Source organism: Salmo salar, chromosome ssa02 (assembly GCF_905237065.1).
Source record: "Salmo salar chromosome ssa02, Ssal_v3.1, whole genome shotgun sequence".
In the NCBI taxonomy this organism is placed as follows: domain Eukaryota; kingdom Metazoa; phylum Chordata; class Actinopteri; order Salmoniformes; family Salmonidae; genus Salmo; species Salmo salar.
This window is the reverse complement of record NC_059443.1, coordinates 68,589,998-68,613,136: the sequence shown is the minus strand read 5'-3', so window position 1 is coordinate 68,613,136 and position 23,139 is coordinate 68,589,998. Positions and strand designations below refer to the sequence as shown.

The following is a 23,139-nucleotide window of genomic DNA, read 5'->3' as shown; positions in this document are numbered from 1 at the left end:
ACAAAAGACAATAAATAAATTGACAGAACTAACGCATCTTGCGGGGTCAGGTCTGGGTGGTCTGCCATGGGCCGTTTCATTTAGTATCCGTTTGGGTCGGCATGGGGAATGATTGTATTTCTCCATAGTATGTTGTACCGAAGTTGACCGACTGAAAGGGAGTGTAACTTTATGACTATAATTACTGTTCCCTGAAGGAAGGAAACAAGGTACAACACCTGTTTGTCCCCGCCCCTATCCTGGGTCAGTGAAGAGCAGTATTAAATTGAAGGAATAAATCCAAGCCTCACGCTCATCACCTGTGGAAGGCGGGGCCTCCAGCGAGGCGCGGATTTAATAGTATGTTGTACCTAGTTTCCCTCCTTCAGGGAACAGTAGTTATAGTCATAACGTGTGGATTTAATAGTATGTTGTACCTAGTTTCCCTCCTTCAGGGAACAGTAGTTATTGTCATAACGTTAAGCTTGTCATATGATGAACTTCAACTTAAATACTGGGTCTTGTTGTGGGACAGTTTTTTGTATTCAGATCTCTGAAATGCACTCTAACTACGTAATGGGAAAACAGTTTTCATGGGCACAGAAATCCTAAAGCATTTCAGAGTTTGCTAAATCCAATGGTTCAAACCGAGTCACCTTAACTTTATTGACAACACCCAAATGGATACTGTAATTTATGCGGTTCTTCAATAATTACACATCATTCTTAATACTGTAGCAATTTAGTTAGTCACATGTTCAACTATCATCAGCTGATCCAGGAAATCATTTTCTGAATGACAGTCACATAACAAACATCACGACATACAACAACAACCAAAGTGCTTCTTCATTCATTACTCTGGTAAAGACAGTTATGCCGTGCTCCACGTTGGATCCAACATCCCTAACAAATTGATGTTTATAATGTGTTATTATCTGCTTGATTTACAGTACCGTCTCGTTAGTCAGTTTGCACACAGAGATACTTACCTCATAATGTGTAGAGAACTGTTCCTTGATGGATAGGCTATTGTACAACACACAGAGCTATTTTCCTTTATTCAGGACATTTAGAATGAAAACACATTAAAGAGTAGCCTAGTGGGATTATTGACAAAATTATCTGGTGATCAGGTTATGAAATGTCATGACAAAGATATTTTAGTTTCCATGTTTCACCTGAAATATTAAATGATTTATAGTCCTTGGTCTATGTTGTTGTTAGGTGAAGTTATGGGTCCTACAGTAGGTCTATGGTATTGGTATCACTAGCAGTTTCCGCATTAGCATGGAGGAGTTTTTGCAACCAAATTGCATGTGCATCGCCCTCGTGCGGCAATTTTAGCAAACACAGAAAGGGGCCAAATTGGAGACCAAAAGTTGACTGGCACACTGCTTAGGATTCCAACAACTTTAATAACTTATTTCTAGCCTACAATCATCGATGTTTCTGCTAATGTGAAAACAAGACAAAATAACACTATAGTTTCTGACTTGACTGTCTTAAGACAATTTGTCATAATTTTAACATTCATTACAGACCTCAAATGTTTGTACAACATCATGGCTACGCTGTTGGCATCACCTTTTACAGTGGATTTCTGCTGTCGTGGGCCTTTAACCATCTGTCTGACTTCTTGTTCACACAGGAGAGAGATGTGACTATCGTGGATCCTCTGGGGAGCCTCAACAACATCATGATGCTGACGAGGCAGAGCAGAGTCTCTCCACATCAGAACACCTCAAGAAACACCAGCAGAGACCCACTGGGAAGAAATCTATTTGCTGCTCTGACTGTGGGAAAGGTTTCAAATCTTCATCAGAACTTGAAATACACCAGCAAGTACACACAGGAGAGAAATCATACTGCTGCTCTGACTGCGGGAAACGTTTCTCAAGATCAAATTCACTAAAAGTACACCTGAGAATTCACACTGGAGAGAAATCTCACCACTGTTTTGATTGTGGGAAGAGTTACTTAAGATTAAAATCACTAAAACTACACATGAGAATTCACACTGGAGAGAAACCTTATAGCTGTGATCAATGTGGGAAGAGTTTTACTATATCTAGCTATCTGACTATACATCAGAGAACACATACAGGAGAGAAACCGTATAGCTGTACTCAATGTGGGAAGAGTTTTACTCAGTCAAGCAACCTGTTATCACACCAGAGAAAACACACTGGAGAGAAATCATATAGCTGTAATCAATGTGGGAAGAGTTTTACTCAGTCAAGCACACTGGTATCACACCAGAGAACACACAGAGGAGAGAAACCTTATAGCTGTGATCAATGTGGGAAGAGTTTCACTACATCTAGCCATCGGATTGTACACCAGAGAACACACACAGGAAAGAAACCTTATAGCTGTACTCAATGTGGGAAGAGTTTTACTCACTTAGGCAGCCTGTTATCACACCAGAGAAAACACACAGGAGAGAAATTTTATAGCTGTAATCAATGTGGGAAGAGTTTTACTCAGTCAAGCAACCTGGCATCACACCAGAGAACACACACAGGAGAGAAACCTTATAGCTGTGATCAATGTGGGAAGAGTTTTACTAAATCTAGCTGTCTTATTGTACACCAGAGAACACACACAGGAGAGAAACCTCATAGCTGTGATCAATGTGGGAAGAGTTTTGTTACATCTAGCCGTCTTATTGTACACCAGAGAACACACACAGGAGAGAAACCTCATAGCTGTGATCAATGTGACAAGAGATACTCTGATAAAAGATCTCTAATCAAACATCATAAAATACATACATGAAGTAGTTGTTTCATGACATCAATGAAATGATGTCACAATGTAGAATGTTTAAACATTGTAGAAGGAGTATTGTAATAATTTCACAATGTAGATCCCTAAACGTTTGCCCCCTGTTCTATTGATTTCAACATGATATGGATATTAGCCCCGGGGAAAATCCAGGCTCTGAATTGAAAGAGTACTATTTATGTGATTCAGCAAAAAGTGACTAACAAAAAAAGAGTTGTGTTACACTTACCACGTTGGTGACTCACTTGAATCAAAATGTAACACTTCAAAATGTAGCTAGCTGTTTCTACAAGTTGTCCTCTAACTAGTGATGTACACATTCCCAGATTCCGTGTGGTTTTTGAGCTGTTAGTTTTAACAGGACATGCAATCACGTCTCCCTCCTCTCGCACAATTGATTTCAACATGATATCAATGAGTGATGACAAGTAAGTGTTGTGTTCCTTTGTTTAGCGACCCCTAAATTTAAATGCGTCACTCCAAAATGTAGCTGACTGTGTTCTGCAGGTTGTCTTCTAACCAAAGATATCTCCCATTTCCATGTGTTTTTTTTTTTGTGTTAGTTTCAACAGCACGTACAACGTGATTTCCCCCCTAATCGATATCAGTGATTTATTGCTACTTGTCAAAACAACAGCGTTTCTGGTGCTTGTGCAGTTTATAAGGTGCTTGTAATATGATTACTATTGTGGCAGATGTTTGTGTAGTAGATAGTACATTTTATATTTAGGTTTTCTATATATCACAAACTGTTTCTGCATATTGGTTATTGAAATGTACATGTTAAAACTGTGTTTGGAGATTGGGGCTATCCCACCAAAATAGCAAAATGTTGTTGACAAGACGTCCAATATACGTTCGGTTTTAGTTGAAAAGATGTCGTTTTGTCAGTGACTTGAAAACAACTTAATTTCAATGTACTTGCAGCATGGACGCAGAATAATAAATTGGCCAATAATCAATTTTATGTCACTCCAGTATTTCTTGACAAAATTCAAACGCTAATTGTTTTCAGGGAAGTCAGTTGTACAACTGAATGTGTCTTCCACATTTAACCCAACCCCTCTGAATCAGAGAGGTGCAGGGGGTTGCTTTAATCAACGTCCACGGCGAGTTAACTGCCTTGCTCAGAACGACAGATTTTTACCTTGTCAGCTCCGCGATTCGATCCAGCAACCTTTCGGATACTGGCCCAACGCTCTAACCACTAGGCTACCTGCCTACTGAAGAAGCACGACTCAAATTACCTCATATTTCAAACATCCAACCTGACAAAAGATACATTTTTTATTATTCCATGCCTCACCATACCACGGGATGGTTTAGCTAACATAGGCTAATGCGATTAGCATGAGGTTGTAAGTAACAAGAACATTTCCCAGGACATAGACATGTCTGATATTGGCAGAAAGCTTAAATTCTTGTTAATCTAACTGCATTGTCCAATTTACAGTAGCTATTACAGTGAAAGAATACCATGCTATTGTTTGAGGAGAGTGCATAATTTTGAACATGAAAAATTCTTACTAAACATATTAGGCACATTTGGGCATTTTAACAACATTTTAACAGAAATGCAATGGTTCATTGGATCAGTCTAAAACTTTGCACATACACTGCTGCCATCTAGTGGACAAAATCTAAATTGTACCTGGGCTGGAATAATACATTATGGCCTTTCTCTTGCATTTCAAAGATGATGGTACAAAAAAATACAATAGAATGGTTGGTTTTTTCTTCATATTATCTTTTACCAGATCTATTCTGTTATATTCTCCTACATTCCTTTCACAATTCCACAAAGTTCAACGTGTTTCCTTTCAAATAGTACCACGAATATGCATATCATTGCTTCAGGGCCTGAGCTTAAGGCAGTTAGATTTGGGTCTGTCATTTTAGGTGAAAATTGAAAAAAGGGCATATCCTTTAAAGTGAATTATTGCCAATACATATGAACAAAGGGGTGTACATTTGCTGTTGATATTTTCTATTTACATTTCATGTAATATTTAGTAATCATGATTATTTATGCAACCAACTGACAATTTTGGGGTACAATTATATTGACATTGTTGCCCTGCTTTTAGAATATCAGGGTTCATTCTCAGATGTGCCAACCCAAATGTACTAGAGAATGACATTGGGGACTGGGCCAACAACATGCCTATCGAGTGAACCCTGAAAAGAGAGAGAAGCTCCGAAGTGAGGTGGAAAGTTACTACGGATATTGCAGGAGTTTCCTCTTGAAATCAGACATGTCCGTGGTAAGGTTGCTGAAGGGTGGGGCAGTCAAAAAGATTTGTGTTTTGCGTTTAGCCAGTGCGTTGCCATGGATCACAATTTATTTTGACTGCACATTTTTCCGTATTGGAGATGAGTTTTATTTGGGCTCGTTCCAAGGGGACGAGTTCTAGAAGCTAGTGAGTTTTAGAAAGACGAGAGTTCTAGAAGCTAGTGAGTTTTAGGATTCTATAGAAATTATACAATTGTATATTATTATTTAGAAATACGTGTTTTTTTCTTGTTTTTAATTGTTGACAGCCAGTAGACACCATGTTTATATTGTAGAAGGTGAAGCGTGGAAGTTGTTTTCTGTTGGTGGTGAGCAAACGTGTCCAACAAAAATATAGGATATATTTCTTGTCTTAAAGGGGAAGGTGTTACAGGCTTTGGTTTTTCCATTTATGTTTTGCGGTTGGACTTTAGCACGTAGGGCACACCGATTGGTGTCACCTCGTTAGTCAATGTGTTACCTGTGCTGGCTTGTCCATCTCATTAGGGTTGGATATTGCATCCAATTGTGAATATTTTAATCAATGGATTTTCCTTAGGATGCTCATTAGTCTTTCAGTTGTTAATCTTGTGTTTTTTATCCTCTTATGTTTGTTTTTTCCTGTGAAGCCATTGCGTATCATCCATGTCTGAAATGTGCTGTATAAATAAAGCTTGATTTGAACATATTGCAAAACAAAACATACTTAATTTTTATTTAACTAGGCTAGTCAATTAAGAACAAATTCTTATTTACAATGATTTCCTACCAGGGAACAGTGGGTTAACTGCCTTGTTCAGGGGCAGAACAACAGATTTTTACCTTGTCAGCTCTAACCACTAGGCTACCTGCCGCCCTCTTGCAAAACCAATGAACACATATCTTAGTGGAAAATATACTGTTTTTCATACTATGTCAAAATAGTGCATGGTATGTAAGTTTAGTATCACTTTTCAACCAACGCAATGCATTTGTTGAAACTGAAAAGTTTTGAAATCAACAATACGTCAAAGGATTCAACAACTGAAAACTGAAACAAACAATTGGATCAAACAGATCAATCCCACTGGACATTGGGTTTGATTCAGACGGTGCAGGGCTTAGATTAAGCCAGAACTAGTTAAACTAGGACATTTAAGTAGCTTTAGTGAACGTGTTTTAAATTTGGCAAAGTTAGTCCTGGAGTCAGGTAAGTAAGCCTAAATGAGAACACCTGGGTTAAGCCTGATTAGGTTCAGTATGAACACCTGGGTTAATCCTGATTAGGTTCAGTATGAACACCTGGGTTAACCCTGATTAGGTTCAGCATGAACACATGCTGTTGGTCTAGTGGTGCTCATTAAAACCTAGAATAGAAAACACCAATACTGGTGTGAATCTTGAGACGAAACAACGGCAGAGGCAAAAATAATTTGTTCCAAAAAACTTTACTGTGTATGAAAAAACGCTCCAAAACAAATGTTGTCAAACCATCCAGTTGTTAAAGATAAAAACCACACCGCTGCTACTGAGCAGTAGAACAAGAGGGTTGGGCTGCAATTTGCAGTGAATTCAATGGAAATGTAACCACAAGAAGAGTACAACAACTAGAGGTGAGATATCTGCATTATTATCAGGATTACAAGAAGAAACAACTTCAGGTGAGATATCTGCATTATTATCAGTATTTCATATTTCTCATATTCATATTTTTGTGACATCACTTCTATTATTAAATTATATCTGCCTTTTATAGACTCTGTGGAAGAACCTTAAAACGGCTTTAAAAAGAGAGAAAGCAGAGATCAGAAGAGAGCAATTTACTACTGGTGGTGGACCACCAAAACAAGACTGATGAATTGAGTGACTTCCTGTCTGGAATAATAGAGCAGCAGCAACCTCTGGATGGTATACCGGGATGATGACCAACCTCTGGATGGTATACCGGATGAAGACCAACCTCTGGATGGTATACCAGAAGATGACCAACCTCTGGATGGTATACCAGAAGATGACCAACCTCTGGATGGTATACCAGAAGATGACCAACCTCTGGATGGTATACCAGAAGATGACCAACCTCTGGATGGTATACCAGACGATGACCATTTGGCCAGTTCAGATGAAGAACTGAGCACAAATGGTACATATACCAAAGACAGTAAATTGGTTACTTCCTTTGGTAACTATATTCCACTGTCTGTGTCAATCTTTATTCTTCTTCATTCTAAGGACCATATGAGTTTATTTGTGCTTCTAACTGATAAGAGAATTATCTAATAAATGTAAATGAATCAATAAACCATGATGAATTATTAGTCATACAGCAGGTTTAATGAATAATCAATGTAATGATCAATGTAGGGATCGATTAGTCTGATTAGTTCCGGAAAGTCCAGGAAGCACTGGAGAGGGAAAGAAATGTGTGTATGCAATTAGTATAGAGAGATAGAGGGGCAGATGGTCAAGGGAGTAAAAGCTTCAAAGAGTTCCTAACCTTGAGGGAAAAGAACAGGCTGAGCTCTGGATAGTGATAAACAGTGTGAGAAGTTTATGGGGGATGCAGGTCACCAACAGTTTGTGTGTAAATGCATGTGCGTAAGTAAGCAAGAACTATATAATGACTGTTTTGTTATCCTGACCTCAGAACGTTCTCATGAATAAAGCTACGGAAACCTTTTGCAGAAAGCTGAGTCCTTGCCTAATTATTTTAACCCATTGTCTTACAAACCTTGGGCATTAGTCAAGGCGAATTGATTATTATCATCAAGATATAAAATTCCTTTAACAATTGGTCCTTTCGACCGGGATCTCAAAAACTGCCGCTGTCGTTCCAAGGAGACACTGAAACCGTGCACGGGCGGATGAAATATCCGTAAATCAAAGACCTGGCCCTTTTCTGTGGGTTCTTTACAGGCCGGTGGCAAACTGGTACGCGACAGAGGTGGTGACGAGATTCAACGAACATTGAATTCTCAGCTGCAAGATAAGGTCAGTAATCTTTATTCATTATTTTGGGGTTAAATTCTAAACTTACTAAAAATTCCTATAAAGCATTGGTCAAGATAAAGGTGAGGGAGGATTTTAAATATAGGAAGTAGTCTGGGACTATTCGGAAACGGACGGGTCCGTAATGACTCGTAGTAGTTGAGGCCATTACTAAAAAAAAAACTACCCCGTATCGATATAGTCTGGGACTATTCAAAAGATATGGGATGTAGTCTGGGACTACTAAAAATATATGGGAAGTAGTCTGGGTCTATTCAAAATATATGGGAAATAGTCTGGGACTATTAGGGGTATATGGGAAGTAGTCAGGGACTATTAAAAATATAGAATAAAAGCACACCCATAGATTGTGAGAATAAGCATAATAACAAGGAAAGCAATTGAATAATATGGGTGGTAAATCCTCAAAGGAGGTCCCGGAATTAAGAGAGATATATGAGAGATATATTCAATCCAAGGATAAAAGGAACATTTATTTTGACCCAAAATGGAGAAATAAGTATGAATTTGATGGACGTTTAGATGTAGAAAAGCTAGAGTTAATGGTAGAACATAGACATGTAGATAGTGAAGAGGACAGGGCAGTCAAAGCCCTGAGAAGGCTGCTGGAAGAACAGGGTAAGGAGAGAGAGGAGCTACTGAAGTTGAGAGAGGATGGAGAGAGTGGCCAGTACCCTATGATAGCATTGCTAAACCCACGGGCTGGGGATGATGGGGCACAGGCCACTCTGGATGTATACAGGGCATGGACACAGAGAGATGTGGTTCGAGCCGTAGAGGGTGTAGTGCATCCTAAGACAGGTATAGAAGGGTTCAGAAGAGATCTGGAAGGTCTAGCAGCCAGCTTTAAGCTAGACACAGGGGAAATTGAGAGAGCAGTAAGACAGCTGGTGGGGAAGGACTGGGCAGCGGTCCGGGGACAGTGGGTACCTGGACATAATGATTTGGTGGTATTGCCCTGGGCGATAGATGGACAGTATGTCGAGAAAATCACACAGCTGTGTAATAATCTGAGGGACCACTATCACCGACTTGCAGATTTCTATAAGGTCCACGAATGTAAACAAGAAGACAATGAGACTATAAGTCAATACCTAGAGAGATTAAAGGAGGTATTCAATGCCAACAGTGGGTTAATAGAGCCACCGGTAGCCCAGGGGAACGATACAGCATATCACCAGCAACTGAAAATAGCTTTCCTCAGTGGAATGCGCCCAGAGATAAGTCGTGCCATAAAAAGGACTCTAGTAGGATGGGGAATAGCAACTCTGACAGAGGTGAAGAGATATGCCGTTCACTATGAGCAGCATGGTAAAAACAACAGAATTAAAAAAGAACAGAAAAAAGCAGAGTACCTGATAGCAACCCTAGGGGAAATAGCGGGGAGGAGAAGAGACTCTGTAGACAGAAGGGGAAAAACAGGGAGACGCGCTGACAAAGACGGAGAGATGTGTTTTAATTGCGATAGAACAGGACATTTCGCCAGAGACTGTAAAACACCCTGTGCACATTGTGACCGAGTAGGACACAACTACCGAAATTGTAAACATGAACAATAGCATTGTGGTTCAGTGGTAGAATTCTTGCCTGCCATGCGGGGGACCCGTGTTTGGATCCCAGCCCATGGGACTAAAATTAAATGTAATTCTTGTTATGTTTTGGCTGGAACGATACGGTTGTTAGTGTTTGTTTAAGATAGAAACCGAATGTTTTGATAGCTTGTTTAGTTTAAATAGGAAGACAGATTCTTTCAAAATAATAGCGAGGCGAATTCGATGAAGTACGTTGTTTGTGGTCTAAATGGCCTGCTTAAAGGATTTATAGAGAATGGGAGTTGTATTTGAATGACGGAATCAAGGAAAAGGCAGTTACTTAAATCTAATGAATTATAAGGAGCGGAAATTAATAATTGCGACAGAATTGTGGCGATATACATTATATATTTTTTAAACCCTTGGACATTTCATAAGACTATAAACCAATACCTAGAGAGATTAAAGGACGTGTCCAACGCTAATAGTGGGTTAATAGAACCCCCGGTAGTGGATGGATTTGATGCCCCGTATTATCAGCAATTAAAAATTGCTTTCCTCAGTGGAATGCGTCCCGAGATAAATCGTGCCACCAAACAGAACCTCGGGATCTGAGGGAAGTAAGAGAGGCCAGAGAGGGGGTCGAGACAAATACAGAGAGGTCAGGCACCCACAGAAAGGCATGTTCAATCACATAAACCATTGAGGAAGTTTAAAACTAATGATGGGGGGGAGTACAATGGAATTATAAGTATTATTAGGTTTTGTTTATAGTCAACTTTGGGGTTTCTGAATCAGGGTGGTAGGATGAAACGCTGACCAAGTGGTTATTTTATGGAAAAAGAAGCGCTTAGCTCTCTTTGGAAAAAATAAATAAATAAAAAATTCCTAGGGACATGATATCTTAAAGGGGTATACACACGGCATTTTGGAAATGTTGTTTTCTGAAGTTTTAATAAACACATGAAATTCTTTTGATAGGGAATGTTCTGGGAACCTGGGATACAAAATGTAGATGAAGTTCTAAGCCTTAATTTGTTTAATGTAGTAAGAAACACGGTTCTGAAAGGGTGGTATGACTTTTTGACCCCTCTAGTGGCTTCCCTGTGTGGTCTGATCAGCCACATTGAAAAGCCATTTGGATGGTGAATTTAAGGTCATTGGTGATATTGATTTTAAGGGAATTTGTAGAACTGATAATTATGATGGAGTTAAAGCTCTTAGACACAATTGATAATTTGAACCAATGATAGGACTAAAAGGGCAAAGCCTTAGACTAAGGGTAGGCTTCCTTAAGTCTATTTTCCTAGAACATTAAGGGTAAAATAATTTTTCTTGGTGGAGTAAATCAGATTAGTCATTTTGATCTGATTATGTTATTTGAAAATATTTTGACCAGTAGCAGGGGTATTTTTTACATTATCTAGATAAGTTTATTTTTCCTTAGGAAGTCAGCTGTTGTTGAATTCAGTGTAAGAGATTTAACACAACAAGGCTGTGGAATTGATATACTAGTATTACTATATTTTGTGGTGAATAGGTTTAATAATGGTAGACATGTCAACAGGACAGGGATATATGACATCTGTAGGCGATCCAGGATTATTGAGGGTATTGAGATAAATTTAAGTAGATATGCAATATCTAGACATGTTGATTTTTCTAAAGTTCAGGAGTGCAACCAAGGAGACAATGAGACATTTAGTCAATATTTGGAAACAACCCATATTTGATACTTTCTGTTAGAACAAAAAAAAAAGCTGGAGACAGATAGAAGGGCAGACAGAGAGATCCTCCCCTGCACTGCTGAAACCTTGAGGGTTGGGGAGTAGCAGGAAGAAAGGAGGGGGCCAGCAGGAGTAGATAGGAAGAGAATTTGGTTCACTTAGCTTTAGGATATTAATTCATGGAGAGACTATCGGCTCCATAGGCATGTATTTTAGTTTTGATTTTAATTTTATGTTTGGTAAATTCGCTAGGAGGAGATATGATAATTTTGTTGAAAGTAATTGTTACCTTAACTAAAAGGGCGTAGTTGGTTTCAGGTGTTAGACACTGAACCATTGCCCAGACACTATTCTGCACAGTAGGCCGAAATAGTAGCATTGACTAGAACCGGTGAAATAAGAAAGGAGAGAAAAGTTACTATTTACACAGACAAGCACATAGACATTTAAAACCATACAAAGCAGCATAGATACATCTTAAAGAAGATAAAACACTTGACAGAGAATTGTTACAGAATAGCCGAGGATGAATGCCCCAGGGAGAATTGGACATGTGGAAAATGAAAGGGGGCATTCTATAAGAGAAGGTCTGACAGAAGGATAATTTACTTATCCTACCAAAGACATTGTATGGATACGCAGCAATATTGATACATAGGCTAAGCAATGTATCAAGGGGAGGGAAGTATAGTAGAGTAGTTAGGAAAGAGTGATGGCCTAGAGGATAATTACTTAAATAAAAAATAAAAAAAATTGTAAGAAGATCCATTCCAACATTTGGAATTGGACTTATTGAACTATTCCGAATTGAGGGGAAGAAGGGGTGTTTAACAAGAATAGATAAGTATAGCAAATGGGTAGAAGCGTTCCCAACTTACTTGGTGGACATGATTATGGTAGCTAAAATATTAGGTAAAGATATTATCCCTAATGTTGGTTTACTAGGAGCCATCTCTTTAAATGATGGATGACAGTTTAGCTAATCAGGTAGAGCCTATAGAATGCCAGAGTTAGAGATACCAGAACAGGTAGACATAGAAGTTGAAGAAATACTAGCAGAGCACATGAGAAGACTGTTTGTTAACCAAACCCGTATGTCCAAGATTTTGTGTCCAACAGGTGAATTATAGGAGAAGGTGATTCACTCAATCCAACCAGGAGACTGGGTGTGGATCCAGTCCCTGAGGAGAAAAGACAGGAAGCAGCCCCGTTGGGAAGGCCCATACCAGGTTCTGTTAAACCACTGCCTTTGTCATTAGAAAAGCTGAAAGAGTCACTTGGGTCCACGTTACCCACTGCAAGGAGGTATGTACACATATCCACTGCTGATCACACACAGAGTTAGGAGAAGAACCGATACCAACAGGGTCCGGGGGTTACCTCCTTAACCTGTTAGGGCTAGGGGGCAGTATTGACACGGCTGGATAAAAAAACATACCCGATTTAATCTGGTTACCACTCCTACCCAGTAACTAGAATATGCATATACTTAGTACATATGGATAGAAAACACCCTACATTTTCTAAAACTGTTTGAATGGTGTCTGTGAGTATAACAGAACTCATTTGGCAGGCAAAACCCTGAGACATTTTCTGACAGGAAGTGGATACCTGATGTGTTGTATTACCTTTAAACCTATCCCATTGAAAAACACAGGGGCTGAGGAATATTTTGGCACTTCCTATTGCTTCCACTAGATGTCACCAGCCTTTACAAAGTGTTTTGAGTCTTCTGGAGGGAGATCTGACCGAACAAGAGCCATGGAACGATGATGGCCCATTAGACACCTGGCGCGCGAGTTCATGTTGTTTACCCTCGTTCCAATACGTTATAAAAGAGTATGCATTCGTCCACCTTGAATATTATTCATGTTCTGGTTAAAAAAGGCCCTAATGATTTATGCTATACAACGTTTGACATGTTTGAACGAACGTAAATATATTTTTTCCCCTCGTTCATGACGAGAAGTCCGGCTGGCTTAGATCATGTGCTAACAAGACAGAGATTTTTGGACACCTAGCCCATAGAGGTTAACGAAGATTTCCTATCCCAACCGTTCATCACTGTGTGTGCTCCTAGAGGTGTGAGTATGGGGTGGTACCAAGCAGAGAGACTAAGGGCAGGAGAGGGTTGGCGGTTTTTGGGAAGAGTAGAGACTCTGAGCTGCATCATAGTTTGGTAACCTTTCTGATACATTCAGATCCACCACCTTCCGGTACTAATCATAGGATACCGTTGTCATTGAGAAGAAGTAGAAGATAAACTATATAATACACTGATGAGTGACTTACAGAATAAGGAGTCAAAGAAGAAAAAGATGTCGAATTTTAGGTAAACATTAAACAAGTTCCTGGGGAAGCAGACAACTGTACAGGAATTGGGGTTGGCCAGATTGAAGTATTCAGCCAACCCACCTCGGTTCACCTAAATTCCTGATGAGCACCAGTGTTATAGATACAAGAATGGCACCGAGAACTAAGATGATTTTAATGACTGAAAGGTAATTGGTAATGTGACTGACTTAGGTTTGAGAGATGAATAGAACATTCTTAACCTCACAGCACCTATAACTGATGAAGGGTGGGCTAGTACCAGTAAAGGACGCATATGACAGAAATTACCACAAAGGGTGGTTAGAAACTTGCGCCCTGGGGTTATTGGTCCAACCAGTTCGAATTAGTCATCAGAGGCCAGTTATAGGAGGCTAAAGTAGGCACAGGAGGAGTTTTGACCAGGATGGGAGTAGCTTTGTCTAGATGGATGCTATTGGCATCTTCAGGGAAGTTCCAGATGAATACAAAGCTATGAATCAAATATGTGAAGGCTTTAACACTACATTATTTTGGTGGTTGACAATAAATAGAAATGTGGATTGGATTAATGACATTTTTTTATAATCAACAGAGATTCATGAATGAAAACGGGGATGCAGTAAAGAGGTTCTCTGACCAATTATCCGCCACCTCCCTCATGACCTGGTAAAATAGACTGACTCTCGATATGTTACTGGCAGAAGAGGGCAGTGTAGGTAGAATGATTAGGTTCATTGCTGCACGTACATTCCTGATAACACATCCCATGTTTGGGAAATGGAAAAGTGTTGTAAGAACTGTATTATGGGCTGCTTTCACCTGTATGAGTGTGTTTGTGTTGTGTGGATGTTGTCTCGTCCCATGTGTGAGAGGTTTAATCACCAGGACTCTAGAGAGATCGATGACGCAGCAGATGGTGAGATATGGACCAATTCCGAGCTCCGATCAGTGGGATGGCGAATGCGGGCCTCCAGGCCAGGAAGATGGCTCCGTTTCTTTCAATAACGAGGAGCCAATGTTTGATGAAACAATTTTCAACGTTTAGATAGAATTTTCAATGTTTTGATAGACTGTTCCTTTAATGAAAATTATGTTGAAAATCCTGAACAGAAGTGTCATAATTGGAAATAGGCCTAGGACAGTAATGGAAGAATAGGAGGAATATTCATGTATTGGACTTGTTTAAATCCCGGTATCACAATGAATTTCCATATAGCCTGTGATTGTTAGTGAATACTCATAGTATGTGATAATCATTATGTGATCCCATATAGCGTGTGATGTATTTCCATATAGCGTGTGATGTATTTCCATATAGCGTGTGATGTATTTCCATATAGCGTGTGATGTATTTCCATATAGCGTGTGATGTATTTCCATATAGCGTGTGATTAGTAGGGTTCTCAGATAGCATCTGATCATATCATGGTGAATTATTGAATCATTTAAGGGTGGAATTGATAAGAGAATTATCTAATAAATGTAAATGAATCAATAAACCATGATGAATTATTAGTCATACAGCAGGTTTAATGAATAATCAATGTAATGATCAATGTAGGGATCGATTAGTCTGATTAGTTCCTAATTATTTTAACCCATTGTCTTACAAACCTTGGGCATTAGTCAAGGCGAATTGATTATTGATTATTATCATCAAGATATAAAATTCCTTTAACACTAACCGTGTTCTTTTTCCAGAGGAAAGGAATGTGAACAGGTTGTAAGAGCCAGTAGACAGTGAGGGTGTAATGTGAACAGGTTGGAAGAGCCAGTACACAGTGAGGGTGTAATGTGAACAGGTTGGAAGAGCCAGTACACAGTGAGGGTGGAATGTGAACAGGTTGGAAGAGCCAGTACACAGTGAGGGTGGAATGTGAACAGGTTGGAAGAGCCAGTAGACAGTGAGTGTGTAATGTGAACAGGTTGGAAGAGCCAATAGACAGTGAGGGTGTAATGTGAACAGGTTGGAAGAGCCAGTACACAGTGAGGGTGGAATGTGAACAGGTTGGAAGAGCCAGTACACAGTGAGTGTGTAATGTAAACAGGTTGGAAGAGCCAGTACACAGTGAGGGTGTAATGTAAACAGGTTGGAAGAGCCAGTTCACAGTGAGGGTGTAATGTGAACAGGTTGGAAGAGCCAGTACACAGTGAGGGTGTAATGTGAACAGGTTGGAAGAGCCAGTACACAGTGAGTGTGAACCCTCCACATCTGCTATAACATCCCTGAGAGAAGATGCTGCCACCACCTTTCAGCAGAGAACAAAGAAGATGACCATGCATGAAACGTTAACCAGAGAATTTCATGAGCATAAAATGAAATATCTGAAGGAAGAACATGAAATGAGAATTCTACAGGTTGAATTGGATATGAAGTTGGAAGAGAGAAGTATGATCCAAACAATAGACAGTAATGAGACAATTGTGATTACCAGCCATGGTGAACAATATGATATGTAAAAAATAATTGTTTTGTCATTTGGATATTCATGAGAGAGAGTATTTTAATCACCACAAACTACATTTTAAACCAACCTTGGTTTAGTCACTCATTTCATTTTGCTGCACACTATTTGAATTTTGTACAGAACAAACATTATCAAAGCAAAAATAAGCCATAATGAACACATTCCATATTTAAATGCATCTCATCTAGTTGAAGTGCTGAAATGTGAAGCAACTCCGTGTGCAAGTCGTCGTTGGTCATTGCCTGCCTCAGTCATGGACACATCTACCTCAGCCACGGACACATCTACCACAGCCATGCACACAACTACCTCAGCCACATCTGCCTCAGTCACGGGTACATCTGTTTCGGTCATGGGTACATCTATTTGATGCTGATCATGGGAGGATCAGAACAGCCATGGGTACATCTATTTGATGCTGATCATGGGAGGATCAGAACAGCCATGGGTACATCTATTTGATGCTGATCATGGCAGGATTAGAACAGCCATGGGTACATCTATTTGATGCTGATCTTCTATGGGAGGATCAGAACAGCCATGGGTACATCTGCTTGATGCTGATCTTTCATGGGAGGATCAGAACAGCCATGGGTACATCTGCTTGATGCTGATCTTCCATGGGAGGATCAGAACAGCCATGGGTACATCTGCTTGATGCTGATCTTCCATGGGAGGATCAGAACAGCCATGGGTACATCTGCTTGATGCTGATCTTCCATGGGAGGATCAGAACAGCCATGGGTACATCTATTTGATGCTGATCTTCCATGGGAGGATCAGGACAGCCATGCTGCTTCAGGTAGTTGTGCAGCACAGCTGTAGCAATGATCACCTTGCAGCATCTTCTTGTCTTGAAACAAAGTGTATAGTGAAAACACTAGAATCTATTTTTCCATACTCCAAACATACGCTCGACCATCCCTCTCGTGTGGATATGAGCTCTGTTGTATCTTTGCTGCTCAGCTGTTGTGGGATTTATGTCTGGAGTGAATAAAAAGTTACTGACCATATTACTATGTAGTAACCACTAGTAGACCATATTACTATGTAGTAACTCTTAGTAGACCATGTTTCTCACCCTAATATCCACTGTCACCAAGTAGTTGTCCACTATGTTGTCCTCTATGAAACTGAGACCAATGAAGAGTTGAGGGAAATCCTTCAATCCTGAGTTGCACCTTTCCAATGGGCAACAATGTTTGAGAACTATAAATTAGGAGTGCATCCACCCTGAACATAGATGTAAAAGCAGTTGTTATGGTTACGGTACTCCTCAGCATCAGGAGATGGACACTTGATAGGAACATGACATCCATCTAACCAGCCAATCACTCCTGGGAAGTGCCCATATTCAGAGAATTGCACTTCATAGTTGGCTTGGCCAGCAGCATCAGGAAACTTGATGTAAAGACTCCTCAGTTCACAAATGGCCCTGCAGACTTTGAACTATTCTAGACACAGTTGCTTCCCTGGCACCACACAAATCACCAGTTTCACAATGAAAGATTCCAGATGCCAAAAACCTCAAAGTGATCAGAACTTGGAGAGAATTGGGTGAAAGCCTTCCTCTTTGAGACAGAGAGGAAAGTCTAGGCTCAAGCAAAGATATTATCTCCAATGCATTTTCTTTGTACATACGAAAGCGGTCTCAAAGTAATTTAATGGATTACTCCCATCCACAAGTACTGGTCTGGTTGGCCTCTGTAGTGCATGTTGGTCTTTATTTAGATATTACAAGTCCAGGCTGTCACGCTCGTCGTATGGAGTAGACCAAAACGCAGCGGGAAAGTGTATGCTCATCTTTATTTACGAAGAAAACCAAAACAAACACTTAAACAAAAACAGTCCTGTAAGGCACACAGCTTACATATGGAACAACTACCCACAAATCCCATAGACAAAACACCCCTATTAAATAGGACCTTCAATTAGAGGCAATGAGAAACAGCTGCTTCCAATTGAAGGTCAAACCAATAAACTAAGCATAGAAATAGACTAACTAGACACAGACATAGAAATAGACTAACATAGAACATTGCCCAATAAACCCCGAAACACACTAAACAAACACCCCCTGCCACGTCCTGACCAAACTACAATAACAAATAACCCCTTTACTGGTCAGGACGTGACAGTACCCCCCCCCCAAAGGTGCAGACCCCAGATGCACCTCAAACAAAAAAATAAACCCCAAAACAAAAATAATCCCAAACTAAAGGGAGGGAAGGGAGGGTGACCACCGTCACCGACGGTTCTTGTGCTACACCCCCCCCCCTTCCCCAATCCTCCTACTATGGAGGTGGCTCAGGCCTTAGTCCCCAACCTAACCTGTCCACCCCCGCTGAAGGCTAAGGCGCGTCGCTGGAGACCTCGGACTGAAGGGCGATTCTGGCTGCGCCGGTTACGGACTGTAGGGCGACTCTGGCTGCGCCGGTTCCGGACTGTAGGGCTGTCTCTGTAAACTCCGGACTGTAGGACGTCGCCGGAAGCACTGGACGGGGAACTGTCGCCGGAAGCACTGGACGGGGAACTGTCGCCGGAAGCACTGGACGGGGAACTGTCGCCGGAAGCACTGGACGGGGAACTGTCGCCGGAAGCACTGGACGGGGAACTGTCGCCGGAAGCACTGGACGGGGAACTGTCGCCGGAAGCACTGGACGGGGAACTGTCGCCGGAAGCACTGGACGGGGAACTGTCGCCGGAAGCACTGGACGGGGAACTGTCGCCGGAAGCTCTGGACGGGGAACTGTCGCCGGAAGCTCTGGACTGGACAGGCGCACTACAGGCCTGGTGCGTGGGGCTGGCTTTGAAGGCGCCAGACTGGTAACACGCACCTCAAGGCCAGTGCGAGGAGCAGGACGAACTGGACTGGGCTGACGCACTGGAGGCCTAGTGCGTGGGGCTGGTACTGGAGCTACCAGACTGGAGACACGCACCTCAGGGCTAGTGCGAGGAGCAGGAACTGGATACACAGGGCCATGAACAAGCACTGGAGGTCTGGAGCGCACAGCCTGCACCACCCGTCCTGGCTGGGTAGTCACAGTAGCCCTGCACGGGCGGAGTGCTGGCACAGGGCGAACTGGGCTGTGCTGAGGCCTGATGGCTGCCGTGCGTAGAGCAGGCGCAGGGTAGCCTGGGCCTAGGAGACGTACTGGTGGCCAGATGTACTGCGCAGGCATACTCCTACCTGGCTGGATGCCCACTCTAGCACGGCACTTGCGAGGGGCTGGAATCGCTCGCACCGGACTGTGCGTGCGCATGGGCGAGATCGTGCGCACTTCCGCATAGACCAGCGCTCTCATGATCTGCTGCTCCCCATAATAAGCATGGGGAATTGGCTTAGGGCTCACCCTTGGCCCAGCCAAACTACCCATGTGCCCCCCCAAAATGTTTTATTGGGGGTGCCTCTCGTGCTTCATACTGTCGCCGTTCCTCCCTCGCTATATCCACCCGTTTCCATGGCAGGGTCTTGTCCCCTGCCATTACCTCCTCCCATGTCCATGATGTCCTCCACTCCCTTCTTTCCCTGGCCCAGGATCCTTGCTCCTCCTGGGCCCGCTGCTTGGTCTGTTGGTGGTGGGTAGTTCTGTCACGTTCGTCGTAAAGATGGGACCAAGGCGCAGCGGGAATGTGTATGCTCATCTTCTTTATTCAGATGAAAACCAAAATAAACACTTAATACAAACACAACGACGAAAACCAGTCCTGTGATGCACACAGCTACACACGGAACAACTACCCACAAAAACCCATGAAAAAACACCCCTATTAAATAAGACCTTCAATTAGAGGCAACGAGGAACAGCTGCCTCCAATTGAAGGTCAACCCAATAAACTAAACATAGAAATAGAATGACTAGAACGAACATAGAAATATACTAACATAGAACATTAACCAAAAACCCCGAAACACATAAAACAAACACCTCCTGCCACGTCCTGACCAAACTACAATAACAAATAACCCCTTTACTGGTCAGGACGTGACACAGGCTCCCTCACAAACAGCACTAAGCAGAAGTTAAACCTGCCTCTTTGAAAAATTAATTTAAGCTTCCATTTAGTCCTGGAGTAGCTCTAATCCTCCCTCTTGCAATCGGCTTTGTTTAGTCCCGAACAGGCTAAATCTGCGACTATTTTAAGATAAGTCTGTGCTAGTCGCTTTGAGTTAAGACAGCTCAAACAAGCATTTTAGTCAGAGTAAGCTTAAGCCTTATGTGAAACCGGCCCTGAGTGGTTTATATGACTAAATGTGTTTCTGTGTTGCAGGGGCAGTCAAGAAATGGAACAGCAAGGCCACAGAACATGACATAAGCAGAGCAATGGGAGACCACCTCAAGCCCCTGGTAGAGCCGGGGGTGGTGTTTACCACTCCACCACGCCTTTGGCAGGCTGGAAAAGTGGGATTGATCTGTTTGATTCATTTGTTAGTTTCAGTTCAGTAGTTGAATCCTTTGACGTATTGTTGAATTCAACTTTTTCATTTTCAACAAATGCACTGTTGGTTGAAAAGTGATACTAAATTTACATACCATGCACTATTCTGACATAGTGGAAGATACACTGAATTTATACTGTTTTTCATACTAAGATTGACCAAGAGTCTGTTGATTGGTCGGTCATTGGGTTCATTTATTTTGCAATATGTTCAAATCAAAGCAAGCTTTAATTAAACAGCACATTTCAGTGCGTTTCACAGAAGAAAAAAAACTAATAAAAACACACACAGCAAACAGAATATTAACTGAAAGACTAATGAACATTAAGGAAATCAACAAGAACTGGATGCTATAAAAACTAAAATACTAACAATTGGATGCAACACCCAACCCAAAATATAAGCTTGTTTTACTCCATTGTTTGTTGTTACGTTCCCCAGCAGGAAAGAGGGAACTAACAAAGAGTCACTGACAACAACCACAACTAAACAGGTGGGGTTTTAGGAGGGGTTCTGATAGACACTATGGGGGTGTCCACTGAAAGTTGACTAGTAACAACAACTGGGACCTAAAAGACAACCACCATGAGACCCACTAAATCTGCCCAAGAAGAGGCAAACAAAAGAAAAACCCACACCAAACTTAAAGACAGGAAGCAAACCAAAAAAGGTAGCACAACTAAAGGTGTTGACTCTCCACATCTATCAAGACAACTGGAGCACTGGGCCAGACACTCTTAAATAGAACCTGGACCAGCTCAGGTGAAACGCCTTCCCACTAACGAGATGGACAAGCCAGCACAGGTGTAACACATTGACTAACGAGGTGACACCAATCAGTGCGCCCTACGTGCTAACGAGCTATACGTGCTAAAGTCCAACCTCAAAACATAAATGGAAAAACCAAAGCCTGTAACACCTTCCCCCTTAAGACAACAAATATATCCTAATTTTTGTTGGACGAGTTTGCTCACCACCAACAGAAAACAACTTCCACTTCACATTATAATCAACTACAATGCTTCACCTTCTACAATATAAACATGGTGTCTACTGGCTGTCAACAATTAAAAACAAGAAAACACACATTTCTAAATAAAAAATAAAAAAATAATAAAACTCACTAGCCTCTAGAACTCCTTCCTAAAACTCACTAGCTACTAGATCTCAAACAAAACTGATCTACAATATGGAAAAACGTGCAGTCAAAATAAATTGTGATCCATGGCAACGCACTGGCTAAACGCAAAACACGAATCTTTTTGACTGCCAACCCATGAGACAATCAGCAACCAAGTTGTCCTTACCACAGACATGTCTGATTTCAAGAGGAAACATATTATTATTTTCAATGACATTTTGCTAGGTGGGATAGCCCCAATGTCAAAACACAGTTTTAACGTGTTCAAATCAATAACCAACATGCAGAAACAGTTTGTGATATATTGAAAACCTAAACATAAAATGTACAATATACACAAATATCTGCCACAATAATCATATTACTTGTATTTTTTTTTAAACAAGCACCTTATAAACTGCACAAGCACCAAAAACGCTGTTGTTTTGACAAGTAGCAATAAATCACTGATATTGATTAGGGGGGGAAATCAGTTCTACATGCTGTTGAAATGAACACAACTAAAAAAACACATGGAAATGGGAGATATCTTTTACCTCACTGGTTAGAAGACAACCTGCAGAAGACAGTTAGCTACATTTTGGAGTGATGCATTTAAATGTAGGGGTCACTAAACAAAGGAACGCAACACTTATTTGTCATCACTCATTGATATCATGTTGAAATCAATTGTGCCGAGAGGAGGAAGATGAGGTTGCACGTCCTGTTAAAACTAACAGCTCAAAAACCACACGGAATCTGGGAATAATGTGAACACTGGTTAGAGGACAATTTGTAGAAAACAGCTAGCTACATTTTGAAGTGTTGCATTTTGATTCAAGTGGGTCACCAACGTGGTAAGTGTAACACAACTCTTTTTTTGTTAGTCACTTTTTGTTAAATCTCATAAATAGTACTCTTTCAGTTCAGAGCTTGGATCGTTCCCCTGAGGTTAATATCCATATCATGCTGAAATCAATAGAACAGGGGGCAAACGTTAAGGGTTCTATATTCTGACATTCATTAAAATACTCCTACTACAATGTTAAAACATTCGATATTGTGACATCATTAAAATACTCCTTCTACAATGTTAAAACTTTCTACATTGAATCATGAAACAACTCCTTCATGTATTTTCTGATGTTTAATCAGAGATATTTTATCAGAGTATCTCTTCCCACATTGATCACAGCTATAAGATTTCTCTCCTGTGTGTGTTCTCTGGTGAACTATCAGGTTGTTTTGCTGACTAAAACTCTTCCCACATTGATTACAGCTATAAGATTTCTCTCCAGTGTGTATTCTCTGGTGTGATTTCAGGCTGGCTGGCCCTCTTCCCACATTGATCACAGCTATAAGGTTTCTCTCCTGTGTGTGTTCTCTGGTGTAACATCAGCTGGCTATATGTAATAAAACTCTTCCCACACTGATCACAGCTACAAGGTTTCTCTCCTGTGTGTGTCCGCTGATGTACTATCAGGTTATTTAGATGAGTAAAACTCTTCC

The 23,139-nt window shown here is 41.0% G+C and overlaps 2 protein-coding genes across 2 annotated transcripts in view; one reads left to right on the top strand and one right to left on the bottom strand.

Moving 5' to 3' along the window:
* LOC106591322 (zinc finger protein 271) overlaps positions 1-23,139 on the bottom strand; it is a 518,091-nt gene that overhangs the window by 465,002 nt on the left and 29,950 nt on the right. The gene's annotated exons all lie outside the window — the stretch shown is intronic.
* LOC123733197 (zinc finger protein 180-like) lies at positions 978-3,731 on the top strand. Its single transcript, XM_045712620.1, has 2 exons — positions 978-981; positions 1,640-3,731. The coding sequence occupies exons 1-2, from the start codon at positions 978-980 to the stop codon at positions 2,758-2,760; spliced, it is 1,125 nt and encodes a 374-aa protein (XP_045568576.1). The 3' UTR covers positions 2,761-3,731.